At 40.2% G+C, this 18,614-nt stretch overlaps 1 protein-coding gene across 2 annotated transcripts; it reads right to left on the bottom strand.

The window, feature by feature from the left end:
• Positions 1 to 4,797: 4,797 nt before the first annotated feature.
• GGPS1 (geranylgeranyl diphosphate synthase 1) lies at positions 4,798 to 18,292 on the bottom strand. 2 transcript variants are annotated; one of them, XM_006075485.4, is made up of 4 exons: positions 18,075 to 18,292; positions 13,774 to 13,866; positions 7,838 to 7,908; positions 4,798 to 7,378 (listed from the first exon to the last, which is right to left on the bottom strand). In XM_006075485.4, the coding sequence occupies exons 2-4, from the start codon at positions 13,841 to 13,843 to the stop codon at positions 6,617 to 6,619; spliced, it is 903 nt and encodes a 300-aa protein (XP_006075547.1). In that variant the 5' UTR covers positions 13,844 to 13,866; positions 18,075 to 18,292; the 3' UTR covers positions 4,798 to 6,616. The 2 variants fall into 2 exon arrangements, with proteins under 2 accessions (XP_006075547.1, XP_025140316.1); XM_025284531.3 differs by having other exon boundaries at positions 18,101 to 18,292.
• Positions 18,293 to 18,614: the final 322 nt, after the last annotated feature.

Here is an 18,614-nt window from a genome sequence, read left to right as displayed (position 1 = left end):
TTTACGATTGACTGGTTTAATCTCAATCAAATGGTCATGTATCACCTTTCAACTATAGCCAGGCAGTGAGTGGAAGGAGACAGCAACCTCCTAGGATCCTTTGGCTTCCATATTTGAAGGCAGGGTACCTTGGCTGTAAACAGCTGGCAAGACATAATTCACCAAAAGGAAACAGGAATATGATCAGGTAGAATTAGGATAGGAGAATGGCTAATTAACAACAAAGGTATCTCTGGTAGGAGCTTATGATTTTACATACATAACAGTGTAACACGCTTCCCTGGTGACTCAGTGGTCCTAAGTCTAATCCTGCCCACAATACAGGATATGGGTCCAGTCCCTGGGTTGCGAAGATCACCTGGAGGAGAAAATGGCAACCCCCTCCAGTATTCTGGCCAGGGCAATCCCAAGGACAGAGAAGCCTGTCAGGCTAGAGTCCGTGGGGTCATAGTCAGACATGTTTGAGCACAAAATAGTGTTAACAAAATAACCTAGGTCTAAAGCAGAGGCCCAGGATAATTTTCCTTTAAAGGAGATGGTACAGTATTCAAGTTGGAGAAACACTGTTACATATCCCTTTTAAAGAAATGTTTTCCTGCTGCCCCACAGAGGAGTCAGCACCTCACTTACTATAGGAGAGCAATGGGTCTGCTGAGAGTAACAAAAAGACTTTATTGAGTCAGTCATACAGGTTTAGTGGCTACTTATTAACTTAATTAGTGACCATGTTTAAGCTTTGCTTTGGAGGATCTCTACCAAGTACTTCGCTAAGGCCACCCTCTGACTCATTTTTTACCTGAATGGTGGGACTGGCTTGTTTTATCTATTTGCATTGTTAATTACACTAAAGACATTTTGATTTGGAACAAAAATCTTCAGTTAGGCTTTAGAGATAGAGCAGGTTTAATGGGTGGCAGGGGGACATTTCAGAAACAAGTATATAAGCATGAAGGTGGGAATGTGTTTAATAGGCAGGAATGAACAGTCAGGCTTAACTGAAGTGAAGGGATGTGGGAGATAAGATGAGAAACAGATTATTGGGAGCTTTGACTGTGAAACTAAAGTGTTTATCCTATAAGGAAATGATTTATGAATGGAGGCACAAAATGAAAGCAAATTAAGATTACTTTGGCAGTTGTGTGCAACATGGACTGAAAGGAGGGGATTCCAGTAAAACAAGCTGGCAACATTAATTATCCGTGTATGTTACGATACTCCAAGGCAAGAGAAAATTATTGGTTTGATCTTTTGTTTGTTGCAGCATTCACTAGCTAAATGATACTGTCTCAGTCATGTAACACAGTAAACTGCTAAATTCTCCCAACAACGTCCTCATTAAATTGACAATCATAGGTGACTTGTGGCCTCAATAAATTGAGAATTTCTCCTAAATAACAATCTTTATGGTGCTGAATCCTTAGTTCCTTCTGAACTATCAGCAATTATACTCAGATTTTTTCTAAGCCTTATAAGAATGTCTAAAATTGTGAATTTTTATATCTTTAGTGCTAAGTCATATAGTGAATGCTATTTTTTTTTGTTCATCTCTAATTCAGAGCTTTGTAAATGTAAATGGCCAAGTTTCAAGATGCAATAAATTGAACAAACTTTAAAAAATTATACTTTCAGGACTTCCTTGTTGGTTCAGTGGTTGAGACTCCATACTCCCACTTCAGGGGAGCACGGGTTCTATACCTGGTAGAGGAACTAAGATCTCGCATGTTGCATAGTGCAGCCAAAAAAGAAAAGAAAAAAATTACACTTCCATGTCAGTTACCAAATCACAAATACATGTTCATAAAATATATTAGAAAATCTATTAGTTTGTCTCTTGGAACAGCTAGTTTGCCTTGTTTCAATAATCTTCTGCTTCATTTTCAGGTTCTTTTGGTTTTGTCTAATTCTTTGTGGTTAATTGACTTAATCTGTCAACTTCAATAAATCATTTCTTGTAAAATATGGACAGCTGTTAGAATTTACTAAAGCTAAATCTCTTCACATTTTTTACTTTTCAAATATTTAACTATTCCAATTTTACACTTCATACTATGTGACTTCACAAGTTTTGTTGAGATTTATAAATTACTTTGGCAGCTTACCGTTAGTACTGCTTTGCCCATTGAGATCTAAATATCTTCCATTATTCATTATACCAATTTTCCAATCTTCAGATATATTTTTCTTTGTGTACAGCAACAAATATAGATCAAAGGTAGTAAACTGGTTATTCTCCTAAAGCACAGAGTACTTTATATGTGCATTCCATGGCAGGTAGTGCTACAAATGCTTCCCAGATATCTCTATGACAAGATGCCTATTAAACATTCTACACAATTAACTAATGGGCTAATACTGAAATTTCTATTTCTATTGAAAATTCTAATGGACTAAACCTTTGCTTATTACACTATTACAATATTTACCGAGAGTATTGTAAAATTCTGCCATACAACTGTAAGGTGCAGTATATTCAATCACATAAAACCTGAGGTTGTGTTATTCCAAGACTTAAATAATAAGAGTAAGTCTGCAGTTAGCCAACTGGAGGTGGTGGGAGGTTAGGGAGCCAAATGCCAATTATGTCTGAGTTCATATTATTATGGGGTTCATCATCATGAGTTCTTTTCTGTATTCCAACCAACAGATATCAGCATGGCAATAAAGGTTGTTGTAAGTGCCATAGTGAAAATAAAAAGGAAGTGAAAATGTAAAGAGATGGAAAAGAGACATCTCAAAGGACAAGTCTTGGGAGGACTGGATAGGAGGCAAGGCTAAGTAATAAGTCAAAGACATACTACTGGATCACTTTAAGAATGACAATGGTGGACTTGCCTGGTGATCCAGTGGTTAAGATTCTGCACTTACACTGCAGGTGGCCTAAGTTCAATTCTTGGTCAGGGAACTAAGGCCAAAAAAGTGGGGGCAGGGTGGGGGGGTGAGGGTATTAAAAAACAAATGCCAATGGTGACAGAAGAGACAAGAGATAGAAGCAGTTTCATTCCATCATTTTGGTTGGCAAAGGGATAAGAGGGGAGGTCTAAGTTGATTTTAAATATGTTGATTACAAGCTAATGGAAAACTCAGATGAACAGGTAGTTTAAAAATACAGGACTTGAATATAAGGTCAGGGTTCTGACACAATGGTAATTATGGACAAAACTGAAAGTAAACAGTCTAGAAATGGTTTCAGAAGGAAAAACATTCAGTAAGAATCATTAGAGGAAGAATTAGAGGTAGAAGAACCACATTAACATAAAAGGTAATATTTGAAGTTTATGGTATCTTTTCACATACATTATATTTAATGGAACCCTTGAGAGGTGGGAGATTAGTTTCAAGTCGATTTATTCATTCATAAATATTTATTAAATTCTACTGAGAACAGGCGGGTGAGTAAGTCACAGTCCTTGCCCTTAATGAGTTTCTAATCCAATGGGAGAAGCAGACATGTAAAGTAATTAGGGGCTCTGATCCCAGCATTAACAATACTGGTTAGTAATTGGCTATTTACTTTCCAGTCTCCATAACAGGAAAATCACATGAGGCTAAGTGATAGTATTTGTCACTCTTCTATCTCCAAAGCCTAACAAAAGATCTAACTTGTAGGCACTCAAGAAATATTCTAAATGAACTGCATGAAAATCAGGAGTGTCTCAATAATGATGAGCATTATTTTCTGGCAGAGAATAAGATGTATGGGGAGAGTAAAATATTAGAAAATATGGGTAAAGTTGGTTGGAGAGATCAGATTTTGGAAAGCCTTACATGCCAAGGAATTTATAGATGGCAGTATTGGGGATTCAGAGAATTTAATAAATGGGAATGATACAATCAGATTTGTGTTTTGGCAAGACAGCTTTGGAGTGTACTGGATAGACTGGAGTGGGCAGAGGTTACAGGAAGGGAACTGTTTAGTACTTTAATACAATGGATCAGTGCTTTCTAAACTTAAACATATTTACGTGTGCATACAGAATGGGAAGCCAACAGAAGAACAAAGTGCTTTGATCTGTATTCAAGGCCCTGGCTCTGTTCAGTAGATGCTCAAAGAGAAAAACATAAAACAGGGGGTACCTAGTAGAAACTTCACAAATGGACATTTTCTTCCCTCTTTCTTTCTTCTTGGTATAATGTTTAAAAAAGAGCCAATGGATAAATCTTGAGGATATAAGGCAGGGAATGAAAAAGGCCCTCAAGAGACAGAAAAGGAGGGGATGAAGAACAGGAGAGTTTGTTTGGCTGAGGGCAGGAGGACAAACTTTTCTTGAGATGAAGGCAGACTATCTGAAGACAGACCTAAAGTAGTACAGCGGAAGAAAGGCAAGAAGAGTTTACATTTAAACGGGAGAAGAATGCAGAAGCTGGGGTGCTAGATTGGGATTTTAAATCTTCATCAGGATTAGATGGAAAATAAAAGGGCACTTGAGGCTTTAGTACGTTAACTTGCAATGGCGGCAATAGTTTTGAAAACATCCCCCTAGTAGCACTAGGCAACATGGGAAGGGCAAAACATGGAACCTCGGATTCCTCCTGGGAACTGGCAGGATAGGCGGGGCCTAAAGAAAGGGAGAAGGTGATTGAAGAAAGCTCTTGAAAGGGTCCCTGAAGAGAATGACTACAAAGTATAGGTTAGGAAGAGAAGTCAACTCAGGAAGCTGACAGTGAGAACTGATGCATTTAAAACCTTGCTGAGGTCAGAAAGTCATTTCTATCAACATAACTAGCCCTCATTCTTTTGATTTTGCCAACAAATAAAATCAGTTTCGTTTTCTTCTGTGTTAACCACCATGACTACAGTTCAAGTGAAAAAGATTTTTGATTATTTAATACACAAGTCTTTGCCAAGCATTTCTGTCACTGAAAAGCAAGATAAAAATGACAAAAGAATCATGAGTTGTACCAGACCGAAATTAATTTGATTAGATAAGGAATAACTACTTAAGCAATCTTTATACTTACAGGTAATTTGTCAATATAGTTAGCATTAGATCTTTCTGAGTAATCCAGTTTAAGTTATAGGTTCAAAAAATAAAGTTCAAACATCTGTAGGGTAGCACAATTATCTGATTTTCAGAAGAGGCTTCCCTGGATCAATTAAAATGGAAGATTCAAATTTTCAGTTAGTAAAGGCAATACCCAACTTTTTCAAAAAAGACTTAGGTTAAGTGCTTTGGTGGGAATCCTTACACAAGTATATGGTAATTTGATAACATATTGCACAACAAATCACGCAAAATGCAATGTTACTGAGAAATACAAACTTTGGGATGTCAGTGACACCTCTTACTACAGAAAATAGAGTCTCTTTTTCTTCATAGCTCTTGGGCCACAAGATTGCTCCAGGAGCTTAGGGTTTAAAATGAAACAAAGGGAGAGTCACAGTTAAGGCACTATAAAGCTAACTGTGCCCGAGTCTAGCCTTTGGATACTTTGGCTCTCAGGTTAACTCTTTTCTTTTCTTTAATCAGAGATTAAAGATGCCTACTTCCTTTTTCCATTCAAGCAACTGATTGCCTTTGGGTGGGGGGGCTGGCGGCTAGTGATGTGCGTGGGAAGGAAAAGGTCAGTTGCCCCAGCTTTTGACTTGAGGTGAGCCAGTAACTCTTTTATGGTTTTTACTACTAAGAAAGGTTTAAAGACTCCTTCCTAAAATACTTTTTGCATATACCTTTTCTTTTTTCCCAAATGGAAAGATACCGCTATAACCAGACACTAGTTTTGAGATGGAAGTTACATTAGGGCTTCCCTGCTGGCTCAGTGGGAATCTGCTTGCAACACAGGAAATGCAGGAGACTCAAGTTTGATCCCTGGGTCAGGAAGATCCCTTGAAGAGGCAATGGCAAGCCACTCCAGTATTCTTGCCTGGAAAATTCCATGGGCAGAGAAGTCTGGCAGGCTACAACCCACAGAGTTGCAAAGAGTTAAGACACAACAGAGCACTGAGCATGTGTGTGGGTAGCAAGTTACATAGGAGGAAAAAGTTATCTGGGCTAGTGCGTAAACTTCATTCAGTGAAGACTCCTTGGTTAAAACAGCGGAATTTGCTGGATAGGGATGAAGGAAAAAACGAGTTGAAACAAAGTGCCAGAATGCTTACTTTCACGGTCAGCTTCTTCATGGAAGTAAGGGAATTTCCATGGAGGAGAACGAATTATTCTAAGCAACAACATTTAGGAAGAAAGAAGAGTTCCTGTGATCTTTGGGCCAGTTAGCTATAGAAACTGGTCCCAAGTAGTTAATGGCTCAGAAATGGGGTAGATGAATTGTGAACTGCCCATGTAGTACAGTTAGGAAGTATGTGGATAAAATTTCCTGGAAGCTGAAGTCTTCTTTATTGACAGAATCCACAGAACATGTGAGACAGAGTTGGCCACAAGGTCCCAACATAGCACATTCTGACATTCAAATTAGACTTATTTAAATGTGGCTCCTTTTGATTCCTATAACCTTGTACTATGATGATTATCTGTACACAGGGATTCTAAATGGAAACAACTCACATCATCATTATCACTCAATTTTTGGAGACTAACAGCTTGGTCCAATTTTTAAGGTAATAGGCCAAAAGACAAAAAAAGTCAACTAAGTATCAGGCCTCGTCGAGAATGGCTTAACATTATTCATTCTCTTCTTTGAACATTTTACTTAAGTGTTTTATTAGAGCTACTAGCTCAGGGTTTCCACCACGAGCATCAATTTGTTTATAGGCTTTAGATTCAAGCTCTTTAAGAGTATTCCGAGTGTATTCGAAGGAACCTACATTCTCAAGGTAATGTACACAGTATTTTTTAATATCTATGTTTTCGGTTCTCTGGCGTAAGATATTCTGCACCTGGGTGCTTTCTGGCCTTGACCAGATAGCATGAATAGTAGGGAATGAGAACTTTCCCTCTGTTAGATCTTCACAAAAGCTTTTGTTTTCACTGTATTCTTTGGAGTGTAGATTAGCGTAATCATCCCTAATTTGGAAAAAGAGCCCAAGTGTATCAAGTAGTGGTTTTAAATCTTCTTTGTAATCAGAGAACAACTGCATGAGACCTACTGCTAATCCAAATAGTCCGCCTGTCTTTTGCAGCACCATTGCTTTATATTCTTCTTCGGTGGGACAAGTGTAATTATCCCTCCAGTAGATATCTAGGCCTTGTCCCTGATGGAGTTCTAAAAGCTGGCGGGTAAAGAGCTTTACTGCATCCGGGTGATTGAGGGTTAAGACTTTCTCTAGGCCAAGAAAATATACATAATTAGCAGAATTGATGACAGATGGAATTCCATAGATACTGTGTGCCACTGGAAAGCCACGTCGGAGTTTTGAGTTGTCTTCAATATCATCGATGAGTAAACTGGCATTATGCAACATTTCTGTCACTTCAATGATAATCTAGTAAAAAATACAATTGAAAAATTTCATTTTATTTGAATTATTCAAAAGAGCTTACCAATACTTATTATATAACAGATAATCAGCGTCAGGTGTCTTAGTTTTTTTAATTAATTATTATCTAGAAACCTCAATAGAAATAGCGTATGATCATTAAACTGAGTTAAGAACTAGGAATATTTTTACACAATATCTATTAATTTCTTGGGCTTAAGAATGAAGTTAGAGAACTTCCCTGGTGGTCCAGTGGTTAAGAATATTTCAATTCAGGATATGTGTGTTCAGTCCCTAGTCAGGAACTAGGATCCCAGAGGATGCTGGGCAACTAAGACCATGCCACAAGAGAGAGACCACATACTGCAACAAAGATGCTGTGTGCCACAACTAAGGCCTGACGCAGCCATAAACAAATACATACATACTAAAAAAAAAAAAATGAAGTTATAATTGCCTAAATACCTGTAGCTTGTCTTCTGGAACTTTTAGCCAATGATTAAACGCCTGTGAAAGTTTGGTTCTCACTTGTTTACCTGCATTTAAAGAATACAATTTGGCAATAAGTTAATATTTTAATTATAAGGAACACATTCAGAAACTTCTTCTAAAACTAATAAGACCTGATAAATCCAGCCCCACCAATTCATTACCTACTATAGAGCTTATCTCCTACTGCTGGGTCCCTACTGCCAAAACTCGTATCCTAAAGACACATAACCTTTTAAAATTTAGGCAGGTGAAACAGATTTATAGTACTCCAGTGGCCCATCTGGAGAAGGCAATGGCAACCCATTCCAGTACTCTTGCCTGGAAAATCCCATGGATGGAGGAGCCTGGTGGGCTGCAGTCCATGGGGTCGCTAAGAGTCGGACATGACTGAGCAACTTCACTTTTACTTTTCACTTTCATGCATTGGAGAAGGCAATGGCAACCCACTCCAGTGTTCTTGCCTGGAGAATTCCAGGGACGGGGGAGCCTGGTGGGCTGCCGTCTATGGGGTCGCACAGAGTCGGACACGACTGAAGCGACTCAGCAGCAGCAGCAGTGGCCCATCAGTGCACCCACTCCTTTCATCTTAACTTATATCAACAATTTTGGAATGGAATGGCTCTTAAGGAATTATGATCATTCCTTTTTTGAAAAGGGAGATAGTCTAGTTAGTGGCAGTTAATTAGCCTATTTCAGAGACTACAGGTATTTATTTTATTTAATTGAAATATAGTGGATTTATAATGTGTTACCTTTCTACTATAGTGCAAAGTGATTCAGTTATACATATATATACATTCTCTTTTTTAATATTCTTTTACATTATGATTTATCATAGGATACTGAATATAGTTCCCTGAGCTATATAGCAGGACCTTGTTGTTTATCCATCCCATACATAACTATAGGTATTTCTAAGTAAAGGTACTTTGATACTGAATTACCTTATAAAATGACCTCTTAAAATTATCTACCTTTAAGATTTTAGAGACTGGACAGCTTTGTTTCTTTTCAAGCAAAAAGTAAGATTACTATCCCATGAAGTATTCCTTTTTAACATCCTGAATTTAGTCAAAAGTTAATTTATTTTGACTGGGGCTATTAGTTTTTCAATATTATCTTTTTCTTACACAGAAAGCTCAAGAGAGATATTTGGTTAATAGTCACCTCTAGAAGCTGTTTTAGCCCAGATATAAAGAAATGGTAGCTAAAAACCACAATCAGTTCATTTAATAAATATGTTCTACGAGCTTCCTGCTAAAGTGAATGCTCAGCAACATACTAATTTCAGATTAGGCTTCAGAGAAATAGTTACATAAAAAGTTTCAGTAAACAAAAACAGTATTTTCTGAGTCCTATCTGTTTTTCTCTGCACCAATCATCCAAACAAGTGAATACATACACCCTCATCACATACCCAAATGGAAAAAAGTTTCACTTTCTGTGAGAAGTCTAAAAGGGAAGGCTCTCTTAGGGTTCTGGAAGTAGTGTCCTCTATTAACCCTTAAGGTGAACAAGTTTGAGTAGCAATTATACCCTTAACATCTGATGTATTTTCCAGTCTGACAAAGGTCAATCTGGGCTACAATGAGAATGCACAATTGTGCAAAGTAACTTCATCACTTTAAAAAACCAAGCTTCATTTTCATTAGAAGATGAAGAACACAGAAGCAATGTACAGTCACATTTCCGCTTTCATTTCAGAATGTATTTGGAAAATAGTCAAATGAATGGCTTAATTTACACATACTCAGGTTTTGTTTTCAGGTTTTAATATTACAATAATGACTGTTTCCTCTTTAAGATCTTAAGATTACTGACTCCCTTTCTGCATGCTTACTTCTTCCTAGGCTTTCAACCGCAAAGGCCTGGGGACCTACCCTTCTGCATAGGTAAATAAACAAACATAAATACAAGTCATTCTATTAATATTTCACTAGTTCCAAATAGGAAAAGGAGTACGTCAAGGCTGTATATTGTCATCCTACTTATTTAACTTATATGCAGAGTACATCATGAGAAATGCCGGGCTGGAAGAAGCACAAGCTGGAATCAAGATTGCCGGGAGAAATATCAATAACCTCAGATATGCAGATGACACCACCCTTATGGCAGAAAGTGAAGAGGAACTAAAAAGCCTCTTGATGAAGGTGAAAAGAGGAGAGTGAAAAAGTTGGCTTAAAACTCAACATTCAGAAAACGAAGATCATGGCATCCGGTCCCATCACTTCATGGGAAATAGATGGGGAAACAGTGGAAACAGTGTCAGACTTTATTTTTGGGGGCTTGAAAATCACTACAGATGGTGACTGCAGCCATGAAATTAAAAGACGCTTACTCCTTGGAAGGAAAGTTATGACCAACCTAGATAGCATATTCAAAAGCAAAGACATTACTTTGCCAACAAAGGTCTGTCTAGTTAAGGCTGTGGTTTTTCCTGTGGTCATGTATGGATGTGAGAGTTGGACTGTGAAGAAGGCTGAGCGCCGAAGAATTGATGCTTTTGGACTGTGGTGTTGGAGAAGACTCTTGAGAGTCCCTTGGACTGCAAGGAGATCCAACCAGTCCATTCTGAAGGAGATCAGCCCTGGGATTTCTTTGGAGGGAATGATGCTAAAGCTGAAACTCCAGTACTTTGGCCACCTCATGAGAAGAGTTGACTTATTGGAAAAGACTCTGATGCTGGGAGGGATTGGGGGCAGGAAGAGAAGGGGACGACAGACGATGAGATGGCTGGATGGCATCACCGACTCTATGGACCTGAGTCTGAGTGAACTCCGGGAGTTGGTGATGGACAGGGAGGCCTGGCGTGCTGCGATTCATGGGGTTACAAAGAGTCAGACACGACTGAGCGACTGAACTGAACTGAATTTCAGAACACCCTAATGTCAAAAATTATTATTATAACCTTTTATTGTAAGAGTAACTTTACAGTAAGTGGTCTCACCCACCTTTAAGTCACTTTAGTAACTCTGAAGCTCTCTGTGAAAAAAATGCATAACAGTTTCCTGCTTCTTTAGGAAAATCGTTTGAGATTATAGTCTACCATGAATGCAAGAGTATATTTGATTAAAAAAAAAAAAAAAGGGATACCTAATGAGTCTTAAATATGTTATCTAAAGGCCTAAAACATTACTTCCGAATAATGAGAATTACAACAAAGCTACTGGAGTAGTTCATTAGGTACGCAAGCATTATTATTAAAATGTAATTACAGGCAGTTCTTGCTTTGTATAGTAGTGGAATGGGAGACACTGGGAGATGCTAGTTAAGGCTCTTATAACTGATAACTGGCATATTTTACAGTAGCCCAGTTCCAACCAGTGTTTGCCAGCTCGTAACAAAGTAAGCCCAGCAACAGGCGGGGAGAGTTCAGGAGAAATAGTGTGACCTGTCTCAATTCGAGACCCTAAAATAAGTGAAGCTACTGGCAGCTGAATAAATGTCACCCAAAAGCCGTCTCTTGGCTTTTTCTGTAACAGTTGGCAATGTTCCCTTGCATTCTCCACTTGTTTCTCCTCCATGCTTCTGAAGCACTGACATTAGCAAGTGTGTCTCCATTATAGTCGGCTATGGTGACTTAGGTGCTACTGCTGCTAAGTCACTTCAGTTGTGTCCGACTCTGTGCAACCCCATAGACGGCAGCCCACCAGGCTCCCCTGTCCCTGGGATTCTCCAGGCAAGAACACTGGAGTGGGTTGCCATTTCCTTCTCCGATGCATGAAAGTGAAAAGTGAAAGTGAAGTTGCTCAGTCGTGTCCGACTCTTAGCGACCCCGTGGACTGCAGCCTACCAGGCTCCTCCATCCATGGGACTTTCCAGGCAAGAGTACTGGAGTGGGGTGCCATTGCCTTCTCAGATTATGGTCTGCTAGAGTAGAAATATCACTAAGCATGATGGTTTCCAAAGTGGAGGTAGAGCTACCACTCTTCTGGCTTTGGACAACCACACTTACCCTCCCCCGGCTCATAAAGAATAGAAATGCCCTAATTTCCACTGAGGTATGCTCATCAAGAAAAGTGTGCACTTTATTCATTTTAAAGTGTTTATTTGCTTTTGGCTGTGCTGGGTCTCTGTTGCTGGTGAGCTTTACTCCAGTTGTGGTGAGTGGGGGCTACTCTCCAGTTGTGGTGTGCTGGGCTCTCGTTGTGTTGACCCCTCCTGTTGCTGAGCATGGGCTCTAGGGCACGAGGGCTTCCGGAGCTGCAGTTATAGTGCTCTGGAGCACAGGCTCAATAGTTTCGGTACATGGGCTTAGTTGCTCTGCGGCACTCAGTTTTCTTCCTAGATGAGGGATCAAACCCACATCTCCTGCACTGGTGAGTGGATTCTCTACCACTGAGCCACCAGGGAAGCCCACGTGTGCACTTTGGAACCGAAATAAAAAGTTTTAATTGTGACTGAGTTGAGATCATCACTACACTATAGCTGAGACACACTATGAGCTAAATAGGTCTTCCTACGGTAATCAACTTATCACTTTATTTTCTTTTGGGGCCACACTGCACGGCTTGTGGGATGTCAGGGATTAAATCCGGGTCCTTGGCAGTGAAAGTGCAGAGTCCTAATGACTGGATTGCCAGGGGATTCCCAACTTTTCACCTGAGTAACTGGTTTGAATTTTTATTATGAGAAGCCACATTTATCAAATGCATGACTTTTTACTTGCTACTGTCACATCTCAGAAAAGCTAAGGAAAAAAAATTAGCAAAATAAAACAAGCACATACATATGATAAAGCCAAGTCCAAGTGACTCATCTTTGTAGAGGAATAATTTAGATTATGCTTCTAAGTAATGTGCTTTGAATGTATTGCTATTCGTCTCTTACAGGAAGTAGTAGTGTTAAAAAATGCTGTCTGGGGTTTCCCTGGTGGTCTGTGGCCAAGGATCCTTCTTGCAATGCAGGGAATACTGGTTCGATCCTTGGTCGGGAAAGATTCCACATGCAGTGGAGCAACTAAACTCATGGGCCACAACTACTGAGTTTGTGCATCTAGAGTCCATGCTCCGCAACGAACAGCCACTGCAGTGAGAGGCCTGCACCTCGCTGAAGAGTAGCCCCTGCTTGCTGCAACTAGAGAAAGCCCACGTGCTGCAACGAGGACCCACCACAGCCAAACAAATAAAAAGTTAAGTGTAGCTTTTTGTTGTGGAGAAGGCAATGGCACCCCACTCCAGTACTCTTGCCTGGAAAATCCCATGGACGGAGGAGCCTGATAGGCTGTAGTCCATGGGGTTGCTAAGAGTCGGACACGACTGAGGGACTTCACTTTCACTTTTCACTTTCATGCATTGGAGAAGGAAATGGCAACCCACTCCAGTGTTCTTGCCTGGAGAATCCCAGGGACGGGGGAGCCTGATGGGCTGCCGTCTACGGGGTCGCACAGAGTCAAACATGACTGAAGCAACTTAGCAGCAGCAGCTTTTTGTTGTCATACAAATTGGCATAAAACCCCCTAATATCCAAACAGTAGGGAATAAAAATGTGTTGCATCCATAAAGGATAAAATTTCTAATGAGATACTCAAATGTTTTAAGTATTTTTATTTATGTTATAAAATTGGGTATTTTTAAAGAGATGCCTTAAAAACGTCCCTTTTAAGAAAAAAAGATTGCAAAAGTTTAATTATTTTCCTTATATGTATCTGAAGATTCCCTAGAGAAGGAAATAGCAACCCACTCCAGTACTCTTGCCTTGAAAATCCCATGGACGGAGGAGCTTGGTGCAGGCTACTATCCATGGGGTCGCAAAGAGTCAGGCACGACTGAGCGACTTCACTTTCACTATATGTATCTCCTTATAGAAAGTCTCAAGAGCTGGCAATTCTAACCTATTCTGTATGCTAATATTTAAATGACTACTTCTCTATATAAATGACCCTATATGTATTATGACTAAACTATTACCTGGTAACTGAAGTAAGTACTTATAAGGTTCTAGAAGAATTCTTTGGACGGTTTCTTGAGTCTTCTCCATTGTTTTTAAATTTCAAAGCTGATCTGTAAAAAAGGAGAAACATAAAGATGATGTAATTGAGTATCAAAGTGGAAAGGAGTTTGTATTTCAAGATGTTTTAGTACAAGTAAACTTTCAGCTTAGTTTTAAGTGCAAATTCTACACCTATGAAACCTTAAAAACAAATCCACAGAATTAGATACTTCTGTATTTGATTGATCATATAAATTAGAAAACATACTTTTTTTCCTAAGAGCATTAAAATGAGTATGTTTTATACATGTGACCCTTAAACAACACTGGGGTTCGGGGCACCAACACCCTCCCCTCTGCAGTTGAAAATCTTGAGTATCAATAGTTCACAGTTGAACCTCAGTATCCCTGGTTCTGCAGGCACAGATTTAAGTCTAACCACAAATCATGTAATACTGTAGTATATATATATTATAAAAAAAAATATGAATATAGGTGGAACCTGAGCAGTTCAAACTCACATTCTTCAAGGGTCAAATGTATATTTAAAACGTAAGGAGAATACAAGGAGAAAATTTTTTTTTTTTAATTTTATTTTATTTTTTCTTTACAAAACTGCATTAGTCTTGCCAAACAACAAAATGAATCCGCCACAGGTATACATGTGTTCTTTAATGCATTTTCTTCACAATCCATTTCAGACACTCTGATTAAGACACGCACTAACGAGTGCAATTATAAAAGAAGTTTTTTAAAAATTAGTTAATTTACTAATTTTTGGCTGTGTTGGGTCTTCATTGTTGGGCGTGGACTTTCTCTAGTTGTGGCAAGTGGGGCATACTCTTCCTTGTGGTACATGGGCTTCTCGCTGTGGTGGCTTCTCTAGTGGAGCACAGGCTCCAGGGCATGTGGTTTAGTTGTGGCACATGGGCTTAGTTGCCCTTTGGCATGTGTGATTTTCTTGGACCAGGGGTCGAACCAGTGTCCCCTGCACTGGTGGGCAGATTCTTATCCACGTACTACCAGGGAAGTCCCTTCAGTGCAATTATATTATTGAAAATATTCCCCTGAGGTGACTTATTATTTTGAATTTTACATTTACTTCAATATTTCCTAAAATTGCACTCACAATTTTACTAGAATCCTCCTTTACTGTTGAATCTCCACCATCTCTTTGTAAATATCTATTGCTACTTTTGTCCTCTTATTAAGGAATTTTCATTTCTGTTTTTGTTTTTTTCTGTTTCTTTTGTTTGGGGGGATGGTTGCGGGGAAGTCTTCATTCCTAATCTGGACATTTTAGAAGGTTTCTCACCTCTGTCTACTTCCGTTTTTTGAGACAATGATTTGGTCCCAAGGATCATGCTAAAGGATTGAAAGGTGTGTTTTCTATAGTCTGCTCTTGAATATCTAGGTGAAAGGATCATAAAAATCTGCACTTCCCAAAGGAAATCCTTTTAGCGATATGAATCCAAAGAGAAAATTTCCATACAGAAAACTGCTACATATGCCTTGAACAACAATTAAGTATGTCCCAAGGTAAAAAAAGTTCAGAAAATACTTTGAAATAATCTAAAGACCAGTTTGGTAACCTGATGTGTGCTCAGTCATGTCTGATTCTTTGTGACCCCACAGACGGTAGCCCGCCAGGCTCCTTTGTCCACAAATTTTCCAGGCAGGAATATTGGAGTGGTTTGCCATTTCTTTCTCCAGGGGATCTTGCCTACCCAGGGACTGACCCTGTCTCCTGCATTGGCAGGCTGATTCTTTACCCCTGTGTCACCTGGAAGTAACCTAATAACACCTATACTGTTAAAAGTCTGACAAAAATTACCTTATTCTTAAGAGATTAAAAAAGAAGATGATATGCAGGAAGAATAATCACTTAGGGAAAAGATTACTTAACAGAATTAAAAGTAGAATTTAAAAAATGTACCATATATATACTATTTGATTTAAACCAATTAGTAGCCATCTCTTCTCAACTAGGTTGAGAACAAATAATCTGTTTATCTTTTTCACAGCCTCCAGAACACAGAATTTAAAAATCAATATGCACTTCCCTAGTGGTCCAGTGGTTAAGAAACCATACTTCCAACGCAGGGGGTAGAGTTTGGATTTCTGGTTGGGGAACTAAAATCCCACATGCCATGCGGTGTGGCCAAAAGATAAAAAAAAACTTATAAGGACAACTCTGAATAATTCTGTTTTGTCTCTGTCTAGACTAGTAGCACGGAGAAGGCAATGGCACCCCACTCCAGTACTGGAAAATCCCATGGATGGAGGAGCCTGGTAGGCTGCAGTCCATGGGGTCACTAAGAGTTGGACACCACTGAGCGACTTCACTTTCACTTTTCACTTGCATGCATTGGAGAAGGAAATGGCAACCCACTCCAGTGTTCTTGCCTGGAGAACACCAGGGACGGGGGAGCCTGGTGGCTGCCGTCTGTGGGATCACACAGAGTCAAACACGACTGAAGTGACTTAGCAGCAGCAGCAGCAGCCGACTAGTAGCAACTATACACTGCTGGATAGATATCAGAGCTAATCTGTTTCAATTCTGTGGGTTTTGTTTGACGTTTTTTTCAACTGAAAAATCAGTTATGAATTTAAAAAAAAATCCTTTCCTTTGATCATTCAAGAAAGTTTAAGAATACTCACCTAATAAATAGGTCATTAATGTTCCTTTCCCAAAAAACGTTTATATGAAAGTATTCTCAACAGTGGGGAAACATAGAAGCCTCAATTTTTCTAGGTACTGAAAACCAGTCTGTTTCTTGTCTTGTGTAGTTTAACTGTTGCTACATTACAACTCTGTGGCAATAATTATTACAGTTGCTGTAATAATTAATAAATTATGAATAAGTTACTCTGACCTTTTTCTTTACCCAAAAGACTGCAATTTACCACACCTAGAAATTTTAGCTGTCACATAGGAGACCTGAATATAAAGAGGCATTACTGTGTCACATGAACTCTACTAATTTTTAAAATATTTTATTGTTGTATAGTTCATTACAATGTCGTGCCTAGAGTGAACCACCACCATAGACTGCCTCTATTTAGAGTCTGAAACTACTCATTTTCAAAGCTGGGAAACTGCCTTAAATTTGTTCAAACAATATATTATGAATAGTAATTAACACAAAATCAAATTCTCTTCTCCATGGAGACAATAACCCCCAGGCTGGACTCTCTGGTACCTGCCCCTCTCTTCTAGTCCTCTACTCTTCACCCTGTGACCTTTTCTAAATTCAAATCTGGTCCTATCTCCCCTCTGATCGGGAACCCTTACACATTATCCCACGGCTCTTAAACAGAACAAAACTCCCTAACAAAGCGTGTCAGGTTCGCACAGTCAAACCCCCAGCCCTCCAGCCTCAGTTCTTCATATTTTAAAAAGCTCCCCGCTGGCATAAGGCTTTCCAACATGATACCGTTTCTGTCCGGAATGTTCTTTCCTTAAGTTAAACTCCTGCTAAACTTTCTGCTCTCAGCTCGATCTTTACTTGCTCGGGAAAGCCTTCCCTCATCTCCCTAAGGCAAATTCCCTATTTCCAATTCTCTTATCACCGTTACACTCTCTCTAGTAGCAATCACACCTGTTGCAATTTCACACTGAGGTGTGCGTCCATCCTGTCCGTCTTATGCTCAGATTCAGGAAGGCAGGGGTCATACCAGTTTTTTCACATGGTAGGCGCTCAAATATGGGAAATGAACGACGGAACCAATGGCAAGTGCCTTCCAACGCGTTAGAGAATAAACTCAAGGCACACTCCGGCATGGAAAAGTGAAAATATCAGGCAAAGTGGTTTTTTTTTTTTTTTTTTTTCTTTAAAGGGAAGGATCTGGTTTCAGTATTGCCAAATCGACATACAAATATAAGGACGGCTGCGGAGCGCAGAGCGCATCCGTCCAAACTCCGGGAGATGATGTATGGGTCTGAAGAAAATTGCCGGAGACATACAGGGAGGGAATGTAAATAACTTCGAGTCAGATTTTTAACACAGGCTTGGCAGAAGAGCTTCAGACGTCGACTCCCCTAGCACAGGGTTGGTGAGGTGCCCGCTTCCTCTCCGCCCAGAGGGCCCCTTCCGCCCCGCTGGGTCCCTTACGGCTCCTCCCCTTCTCCAGCCAGAGGATGGAAAATTCATACACAATCCGGTTCAGCATCCGGGTCCTCACCCTCCTTTCTTTCTTTCGTCTCAGCTCCGCCTCCCAGCCTCCCCCACCCACCTCCCCATCCGGGTTCCCCCCAGCCGCCACCACAGCCACTCACGGTTCGAGGATGATATCACAACTTTCACGCCGCGGGTCCGGGAGTAAGCTGTACCCAGTATCAGCTTCCCAGCTTATGGTTCAGAGTAAGAGTCCCTCCGATGCCTACATGAATACCTCCCCCTATTTCACCACAGAACTCGCCGCCCTCCTCGGCCGCCGACGACCCCGCATTACTCGGTGCAATAAAATGCGCCATCCCGGTCACACTGCGCAGGCGTCGTTGCCACCTCCCCTCTGCTTTGTTGCTCCGCCCCCTTCCCCCCCCCCCCCCCCCCCCCCGCCTGTCTTACGGAGGAGCGGGGCATTGCGGGTCTTGCAGTTCTCCGGGGGGAGGCTTCGCGCATTGGCCCGAAAGGCTGGACTACATTTCCCGGGGAGCTTTGAGGCGTAACTTTCTGTTTCCATAGAACTGGTGGGAAAATGGCGTCGTTGTTTGTATCGCGGGGACCAATAGGAACAGGGTATAGGCGGGTTCTAAAGGAGCCTAACCAATCCGAGGTCGTCTAAGAAGCCATCCGGGAAAGAGGTAGGGGAGGGG

This window comes from Bubalus bubalis, chromosome 4 (assembly GCF_019923935.1).
Source record: "Bubalus bubalis isolate 160015118507 breed Murrah chromosome 4, NDDB_SH_1, whole genome shotgun sequence".
NCBI lineage: Eukaryota > Metazoa > Chordata > Mammalia > Artiodactyla > Bovidae > Bubalus > Bubalus bubalis.
This window is presented reverse-complemented; position numbering and strand designations above follow the sequence as displayed.